Below are 10,105 nucleotides of genomic sequence, written 5' to 3' on the forward strand. Positions count from 1 at the left end.
GTTCAATTTCGGTGAATCTATCTTTTAAGTGTTCTCTTATTTGTTCCGATTCTTTCAGTAATGTTCTAAGAAAATTCATATCCTCTTCGGCCTTTTTGAACTTATGTGAAGTTGCAGCATCAACGTCAACCGAGGGACTTCTCAGCGGATAGTTTTGATCGTTGGCTCATTGTGCCACCTAAAATAGTTGCAAGCCCCTTTATTCTACAATATTCAACAAGTAATTATCAATGGGTGAGTAAAATCACGTTTCTTATATGAATATTAATCGACAGAATCTCACTTTTAATAGTTTGCAATCCCAACATCTTATAAGTAGGGGTTTTTATCAGTTGTGAAGTCCTCAACTTACAGTAGTCTCCACCGTGGCAAATATGGCATTCTATGGAATGCATTGAACTTTGTTAAAGCACTAGACATAACTAATCTTAAGGTGAAGTTAACGAAGAGAGAATGAAAGAGAAATTAAAGAAGACAAGCTTCGATTCTTCGAGATGTATTTTACGTTACTTTGGTTCTAGACTCATTGAAAACTGTCTCAAGTGTGGCTCTTTCAACTTTAAGATTACCTTTAGGAGACAGATCATTAAGACTTCTTTTGTGCTGCAGAACAATTGAATAGTATATTCCAACTTAGGGTATAACTGGAAATAAATTTTGATTTTCCCAAAAAATCAAGAAAAAGTTCAATAGGACAAAAACCGAAAACATTAGTATATTTCTGAAAGTAGTAAGCAAAAACATCCTGATAAGCAGTTAATTGACAAAGGGAAAATAAATAGAATAAACTGTAAGTAATCACTGTCACATGCAAATAAGTTATAATATTCGACCACAGAAAATATTTTTGCAGGGATTGGGTCATTTTGGATTCTAATCCCTTGGAATTACATCTGTATTCTGGTATGATCAATTTGCTTGAACATAAAAATGGTGAAAACCGAGTAACATCTAAGTCGAATACCTCTTAGACTAATAATAGACGGGTCAAAACAAGAACTAATAAATTAAACATGACTCATCCTTTTTCTGGAAAATAAGTATCCTGATTTCTCTAAAGCTCCGGCTCAGTATCCCACAAGACTGGTGTTTCATGTAGCTACCCAATCTTCCAGATTTATTTAGTTTTGTAAACCAATTTCATTTGCCGCTGAGACCATGAATTGTTAAAAAAGAACACTCTGTCCGTCTCATTTGGTGCAGATTGATTAGATGGACTGTGGGGCATTGAGGAAAACTAAAAGCTTGTTCCAATCACAGTCCTCCATGTTTTGTGACATAATAGCACCTCCCACGGCCACGGCCACGGCCAAAAGAACAAGGGCAAATCCTTTCAGACATCCATGTCCATGAGACAGCCTTGATAGCAAAATTTTACAGTACTTATCTGCATCTCTGAAGTGTGACCGGTGAGCATCCACTGCACCAGTTAATGATTTCTCATTCTACAAGCAAAACAAGAAGGAAAAAAAGTCACCTTTGAGAGGTAAGAAATCTCCCAAGAACGGAAATTTTGACTTGGATCAGTTTGAAGCAAATGTAAACTAGCAACAACTGTGGCAAGCAGATGTAACCCCACACACCCGCCAACCCGCCAGAATAAAAAACAACAATCAACTGACCACTGTTAGATGTACCATGATTCTGAAATTGCTGGGACTAAGAGTCTGTTTGGCCAAGCTTCTGGAAAGCCAAAAGCGGACTAAAAAAAGCACTTTTTTGAAATTTGAGGTGTTTGGCCAGAACAGAAAAGTGCTTTTGAGCATCAGCAGAAGTTGAATCTTTTGGAAAGAAACTACAAATTCTGGCTTTTTCAAAGAAGCATAAACAGAAAATTAATTTTTTCAAGACAAAAATATCCTTACCATGAATTTATTCTTTTTAAATATCCCTCAAAAATTAACCTTTTCCCTTCTTTTTTTTGTTGTTTCTACCATCCTTCTCTTTTTTATTTCAGCATATTTGTATTCTCCTTCTCCTATCCCCTTTGGAATAGTTTTTCTACTATATAAATCTCTTTTTTTAAATTCTATTGTTTCTTCTTTTCTTCGTCTCTCATTCCTCTTTGAAATAAATTATAAGGCTAATCACTAGATTCAAGCATATATTACAGTTGAAAGAATGCAATACTACCTAATAGATAGTGTTTTTTATATTTATTTAAAAAATTAATTAAATTCTTTTACAATAAATATTTAAATTTCGTTTTCTTTTAAATAATATTAATTGTAAAATTAACATTGATACATTTTTATTTTTGTAATTTGACACTCAAAAGTACTTTTGGGAGGACTCACCAAACACAATTTGCATATTAAATATTGCAAAAAGAACTTAATGAATTGGCCAAACACAAACTGATATTCTCCAAAAGCACTGTTTCGAAAAGCATTTTTGAACAAAAGTACTTCTCAAAATAAGCAGTTTTAAGAAGCTTAGCCAAACCGGCTCTAAGTAGGACAAAGGTTGCTAGGACAGAAAAGCTATAACTACGAACACAATTTGCATATTAAATATTGCAAAAAGAACTTAATGAATTGGCCAAACACAAACTGATATTCTCCAAAAGCACTGTTTCGAAAAGCATTTTTGAACAAAAGTACTTCTCAAAATAAGCAGTTTTAAGAAGCTTAGCCAAACCGGCTTATAAGTAGGACAAAGGTTGCTAGGACAGAAAAGCTATAACTACGAAGACCTCCCCCCCCCCCACCACCACCACCACCACAACCCAAGTAGGATTCAAACCCCCTGCCCAAGAAAAATGAAAGCGAAAAATGAAACAACAGAATACAGACTACCTTTTGTCTGAAGCTCTTGACAGTCTCCTTCAAAGCTTCAAGAGAAGACTGTCTACTAGATAACTCCTTCCACTCCTCGTTGAGCTTTCTCAACACTGCAACACTTGCTTCTATGTTATCCAGGTAAATCTTGTCCTGTTCAGAAAAAATGGAGACAAAATAACTGGATAAGAAAAATAAGAAAAACTTCACTCATATATTCTGTAAAAATTACTATGAATAAGATTTAACAAAGAGCAAAGTGTTTGTATAGTTCGTACCCACTGCTTGTAACAGTCAGCGCTCTGGGTCAAACACCAGTTGAATATGTTAGTTGCCTCTCGAGATAGTTTTGGATTGCCTGCGGAAGAGCCAAGGTAAACCTTGCATATCAGCCAATCTACAATCTAAAAATCACATAGATGAACCTAGGGGTGCCAAATGAGCAGGTTGGGCTGATTTTGGGCGGGTCTAAATGGGATGAGTCAATAAATGGGCGGATCAATAACCCGCCCAAAAGTAACTTGGGTTGAGATGCGCTGGGTCAAGTTGGGCTAAAATTTGGGTCATAGCCCAACTGCCCAACTCTGACCAAGCTTTAATTAACATGTATTATTTTCTTATGAATTACTTAATTGTCAAATGAGACATTTTTTCTTTTGTTTATGGTCATATATAGCATATCAAAGAAAAAATATTTTAAAGATATTTTAGCAAAGTTACTCATGGATCAATTTGGGCTGAGAAGGGTTGAGAAGGGTTGGGTCAAGATGGGCTGAGTTCAACAAATTGGCAGGTCAATGATCAGCCTAACCTTGGGCTGGTAGGGCGGATCAAATTGTTTTGGCTCAAATTGCCACTCGTAGATGAACCGAACCAGACAAAAGAGTTCAAGAAAAAGATACCTTCTGCAACTGCTTTCACGGCTAGTGAAAGTATCTGTTGTGAAACTTGCTTCATTGCTTTGCTTCCTGGGGAACCAGCAAGGGCAACCTCCTTGAGGATGGGATATACTGCCTCAAATCTTTCAGTAGCCTGAGAATAGAAATAACTAAGACATTAGAGAACAAAAATCCGACCACTACTAATGGAAACAGAAGTCAGAGAAACGTTCAATCACACCTTGACTCGCGCAGAGGGAGCTGGGAAGGTCACCCGTAGAAGCAGGTCAAGGGATGAAGGTGGTATCAGACGCTCTCCCTTCCTAACAGCCCCATTTACTAAAATTGTACGAGCTTTTGGTGCAGAGAGAATCCTGAACCACAAAGATATAATTCAAGAAGCTTGTATCAAGTGAATGCAGACGAAAATGCAACCAAGAGGTGCAATCAAAAGTGACAGACCTTTCTACCAACTGCATAATCAAGTCCCTGGTCTGTGGATTAGAACCTGATTTCCCTCCAACTAAAGGCAAGGTATGATGCGCCCACAAGTACAATCCAACACAGAGATCTCCCTGACAGGCCTTTACCAGAGTATTACTTGTTACCGTTAGAAGGCCAATATAAGGTGGAGAATAAACAAACAGTAGTTCTGTTAAAAAATGTAGCTCTGTCTAACCTGGACTATCATCCATGCAATGACTGAAAGTTTGTCTTGCCCTTGATACTTTGGGCTTTCCCGAAGAGTCGGCAGTACGTTGATCAAAACATCAGGCTTCCGTCGTAGTACCATTGCCAACGCCAGAAACATGGCAACCTGCAATTTAGTAATTTGTAGCACAACTATCAGCGCATGACGCAGTGCAGTGTTTTGTATAGCGAGAGGCGGCAAAAAGCAACGAGCGCCCACTTCACTGAGGCGAGAGGCGAGAAGCGAAGCGCTCCCCTTTTTGAAGTGAAGCGACAATTAATGCAAATATATATATCAAATTTGCATATATAAATAACCAAAAACTCAAATTTGCATATAATTAAGTTAATATGCAATTAATTGTATACTAAAACTGGAAAAATGCAGGTAAAACAAAAAAAACTGAGCAATAAAAGGTGCAAATCAATTGAGCAAAAAACTCCACAAACAGCCAAAAATCAGTTGCAAAAAGTCGGAAATCAGCTGCTGCTGGAAAAAGAGAAGAAAGAAAGAAGAAAATAGAAGAATAACAAGAAGAAGAAAAAACAGAAGAAAAGAGCAGTTTGCTGCCGGAGATGCTGCCGGAAAATTGAGACAGCTTGAAAAAGAAAAGAAAAGAAGAAGAAAACTGGTCGAAGAAGAAAGGAGAAGAAGGAGAACACTACCTGGTGTTTGCTTTGTTTGTGGGTGAAGAGGAAACCAAACCCTAACTTGCGTTTGCTGTGCGAATAGAAGAAAAAACTGTTTTAAATTTCTTTTTTTTTCAAAAAGTGTCGCAATAGGTCGCCTCTCGCCTCTCAGCGCTTCTTGCCTTCCAGGGAGAAGCGCGCGCCTTTTCTAAAACGAGACGCAACAGACAAAAATAGCGACCCAGCCTCGCTTCGCATCGCCATTAGCGACGTAGCGCTCGCTATTTACAACACTGATGCAGTGTTGTCAAGAAAAGCTCTAAAAACCACTCTGGGTCTATTGGGGCTTCAAGCGCAAAGCGCATGAAGTGTCCGTTTTTGTGAAAAAGGCACAATGAAGGGAAAAAAGCAATATAAACGTAATTCAAGAAAAATGAAAAAAGCTCATTCATAATGTTTTCCTTAACAGCTAGTGCACTTGTTTGCCGATTATATTTGTTGTTTATTACCGCTCGATTTAAGATAGAACTCATGCGCAGTAAGGCGCACACCTTAGTACCTTGTATACAGTGAAATGCAACTTAAGTGACACGAAGCGCCCTCCTTGAGATTTTCTGAGCTTCAGGGCTTAAGCGTTAAATGAGCCTTTGATAACACTGCATGATGTTTAAGGTTTTAAGAGGAAATCGTCCGAGGAAGTCGAGATATCATGCAAACAAAGCATGACATGGCAATTGGGTTGATTACAACAATAATGCCGAAGAAATTGTACTTGGTTATTGTGAGTGTGTTGTCATGCTAATCTTAGCTAAGAGTTATTTAAGTTCAACGATAATGTAGAATCAGGACATGTCTTAGTCTTGGCATCAACAAATAATTTAACTTACTTAAGTTCAACTAAAATGTCAAATCGGGACATGGCTTAATCTTGGTATCAATTAAGCCATGCCCCATCAATCTAAAAACTAGCTTGCAGTTATTCTTTCATTTTCGACTCGAGTGCTTGGTTTGATCAATTTCATCCTTACGTGACCTTATCTCAATCGAGAAATATGCTCAAGTGATACTGATAAGATCAACATGTCAGATAAAATCCAAAAAGGAAGGATGAACTAAAGAAGTAGATAAAAGAAATTACTTGTGTCACCATGACTAAAATTATATGACTTTGAGAATAACATCCACATTTTTAATGCAAAGTAATTTTATCCTCTCCTTCACCCCATTTGGCATCTTCCTAACTCTAAAACCTAATAGTGAATACAGAAAAGATGCAATATTCCTAGTACTTCTCACCAAACCGATTTACTCTTTCCCTCTTCCCTTTCCTCTCAGGATTTCCTTCTTTCATCTTTACCTTTTGCTACTTCATCCCAGAAGACGCAAACAAAAAAAATAGATACATCACCTTCTGAATGCCTGAAGGCTTCTGCTTTTATGAACAGACACATAAACACACAGAGAACTCATCATGCACAAACTGGAAGAAAATCTTTAGAGATACCTGAGATTTTGACGACGTTTGTTGACCGCCTTTCTTTGAGCCCTTAGAACCTCCTAGTTGGGTTGCCAAGTCTACAACAATACTTTCCAATGCCCACAACACAAATGATCCAAGAGCCTCGTAAGAACGTTGGTTGATCCAATCCACTGAAGTCTTATAAACTGGTTCAGGAAGATGTGAGAGAGGAACCTGTTTGTTGTAAATTAAGTTATTACTCTTCCAGCCACGTATGGTGCCAACTAGATAATTGAAAGCAACTATCACTCTATGCACAATATTTAAAACTGCATATCTAAAGACGCAGAAAAACATATAGTTTTCATCACATCATACACCAATTATGTAGCCAGTACCATCCATAGAGAGTGCAAAAAAAGTCATTGATTAAGGAGCAGCAAAGCACATTTGCTATCTATCATGTATTGGGTGTAGATTTAAGGGAGAGATTCAAGCCCTTCACTGACAACTAGATGACCAACAAAGAAAGCTTAAATGTAAGCTGAGGTCCCCGCATAGAGGTACATCAAGAATGCCAATGGAACCTAGCTGGTTTTACATGAATGAATGACAAAAAAAGCACATCATCAAAATCTTAAAGCAGAAAAGAGGAATAATTATAGAAAATTTGTAAGTGCAGCCAAATTTCTGTCATAGATGAAATGAAAGGTTATAATCATCATATTGAAAGCACGAAAGCATAATCACAGTCAGAAACTTCATGAGGAATAATATGGCACTTCACTTGGTAACATAGAGCTCAAAGACAAAAAATTTCAGGGACCAGTGACAAAAGAAATCAAAAGCCTATAGTGTTAAATATATAAATGATCAACAACTTGGTAAATTCAATGGAATGCTATGCCAAATGTTACAAATTAATACTCCCTCCATTTCATTTTACGTGTCTTAATTTGACTTACCACGTAGGTTTAAGGGAGTAAGAACTTTTGAATCTTGGGTCTTATTAAACTAAGATGTATAACATACTCAAAATGCCATTTAAATCTTGTGGTTTTAAACATGCCATGTCATGCCTACAAGAAAGTGTTGTTAAGGGTAAAATCGAAATGTTAGAATTAAAGAGTTACTAAATATAGGCATTCTCTTTAAAAAGTTTAATAAAGAAAAGTAAAACATAGAAACTGAAATAGAGGGAGTACTTTGTTTTTTCCACAGCACCTTGTGACTAGGCGTGGAGTTTATGATATTACAATTTTCTTAATAATGGTGGCACCCTGGCAATGTTGCCAGTAACTCGTTATATCCATACTTGCATCCTCCCACTCCCACTAGTACAGGTATCAACAAATCTAATCCACAAAGGCTTTGGCAGATTGAAGGAAATCACCCAACTTTTTGCTTATGCTAGAATTCAAACCCTGGTCTCTCATGGTCTTCATTCCAATTTCATTGACAGTTATGTCACACCTTTTGAATGCAGCTTAAGATATTAGAACCAAATAAGTAGGTGTGGAAGAAAAATATTAAAGTAACACTAGAAAACTTAAATTAGATAAAAAAATTTAACATAAAGTCGGGTTTGATTAGTCATTTGAAGTCTTAAAGCTTGGAAAACTCGTATTAACTAAATTTTATTAGTGTCATAATTTCAAACATTTGGAGGCGTCCAAAATACAAAGAGGCGGAGAGAACAAAGCAAGCATTTCAATGTATATCAGCAATTCTAAGTAGTATCTCATACATCACAATGCATATCCAAACATCTATTCAAGACACCAACTTAGCAACTTGGCGGGAAAAAAACAGCTGTTTCTTGCCAAAGTTCTCAAATTTGATCATGAACTTCAAAAATCGATGAAACTCACATCTGCAATTTTACTGATTGGAGACTCCCTGAACAATTTCAACCACGGAAATTGTGAACCAGCCACCGCAGCAAATGCACGTCCAAAGTAATCCGCAAATCGCATCAACTGTATTTCTTGCTGAGATTCATACGAAACCTTCAAGTAAAGACATCCAAAAAAATCAACACGTGGCTTTTATGAACGGAAAAACGAAACCATGCACAAATAGATCTTTCCCCTTACAGTCACATCAGCGAGAAAAGCAGCTAGATCAGCTGCATCGATCTTCACAGCGGCTTCAGCCACAGTTACTTTTGGCTTCTTCGGCTTTTTCACCTTCTCCTTCTTCTTCTCCTCCACCGCACCACGTCTACCACCTCGTCTACCACCTTCCGCATCGCTATCCTCATTTTCATCGTCCGACCGGTGTTTCAGCCCCAATCTAACCGGAGCATCGTCAACGCCGTACATCGCAGCCGTCTGTTCCGCAATTCTCTTGCGGCGTTCATCGGAATGCTTCTCGAGCGACTGAAACACATTATCGGCGCCTGGAACGACAGATCCGTTGGCAATTACTTTGCCGGAATCCGACGGTTTTGCCTGCTTTTTCTTCTGCTTTTTCGCGTATGTAACCTTTTGCCATCCGTGAGTGGTGTCGATTGGTCCGGAGTGATTTGATTCGAATGCAATCGATTTCTCTGCCATGATTTTCTGTTAGGGTAGGGTGCCGGAGAAAGAGAAACGGGAAAAAATAAATAGATCGGAATTTGGGGAAGAGAGAAAGAAAAGTTTGGTCGGAGACTATATAATGGAGTTTTCTCAGTAACGGGTTCCGTGTTTAAGAAAATTACGGAATGCCATTTTTGGAATATGCAAGCAACAACAACAACGCCCCGTATAATCTCACAAGTGGGGTCTGGGGAAGGTAATATGTACGCAGACCTTACCCCTACCCCGAGGAGCAAAGACGTTGTTTCCAAGAGATCCTCGACTCAAGAAAGCAACAAGAGACGATATATTAGTACCATCAATAGAATCATAATAAAATAACAGCAATATAAGAAATACGAAATAGATGGAAGATATAATAATAACCAGCAACTAAAGCCCTGCATCAATAGATGACCACTAGAATCCTAAAACGAACTCCTAACTGGCTAATCTCACTCTAGTGCGCTGTAGAAATATTCACAACTTCCCCCTAGCCTACAACCTTAATGCTCGATCTCCACAATTCCCTATCAAGGGCCATGTCCTCAGCAATTCTAAGTCGCGTCATGTCCTGCCTGATCACCTCTCCCCAATTTTTTGTAGGTCGCTCTCTACCTCTCCTCGTACCCACCACAGCCAGTTGCCCACACCTCCTCACCGGTGCATCAGTGCTCCTCTTGTGAATGTGCCCGAACCATCGGAGTCTTGCTTCCCGCATCTCGTCCTCCATGGGGGCCACGCCCACCTTCTCTCGAATTTCTTCATTCCTAATCGTATCCATCTTTGTATGCCCGTACATCCACCTCAACATCCTCATCTCTGCTACTTTCATCTTCTGGATGTGTGAGTTCTTAACCGGCCAACACCCAATCTCATACAACATGGCAAGCCTAACCACTACTCTATAAAACTACCTTTTAGTAACGGTAGCACTTTCTTATCACACAGGACTCCCGACGCTAAGAACTCTAATGCTCGATCTCCACAATTCCCTATCAAGGGCCATGTCCTCAGCAATTCTAAGTCGCGTCATGTCCTGCCTGATCACCTCTCCCCAATTTTTTGTAGGTCGCTCTCTACCTCTCCTCGTACCCACCACAGCCA

The 10,105-nt window shown here is 38.6% G+C and overlaps 1 protein-coding gene across 1 annotated transcript; it reads right to left on the reverse strand.

Moving 5' to 3' along the window:
• Positions 1–729: 729 nt before the first annotated feature.
• LOC107816712 (uncharacterized) lies at positions 730–9,126 on the reverse strand. The gene is made up of 10 exons (XM_016642459.2): positions 8,534–9,126; positions 8,309–8,446; positions 6,483–6,671; positions 4,338–4,475; positions 4,121–4,242; positions 3,900–4,032; positions 3,683–3,812; positions 3,059–3,138; positions 2,799–2,933; positions 730–1,445 (listed from the first exon to the last, which is right to left on the reverse strand). The coding sequence occupies exons 1-10, from the start codon at positions 8,993–8,995 to the stop codon at positions 1,209–1,211; spliced, it is 1,764 nt and encodes a 587-aa protein (XP_016497945.2). The 5' UTR covers positions 8,996–9,126; the 3' UTR covers positions 730–1,208.
• Positions 9,127–10,105: the final 979 nt, after the last annotated feature.

This window comes from Nicotiana tabacum, chromosome 1 (assembly GCF_000715075.1).
Source record: "Nicotiana tabacum cultivar K326 chromosome 1, ASM71507v2, whole genome shotgun sequence".
NCBI lineage: Eukaryota > Viridiplantae > Streptophyta > Magnoliopsida > Solanales > Solanaceae > Nicotiana > Nicotiana tabacum.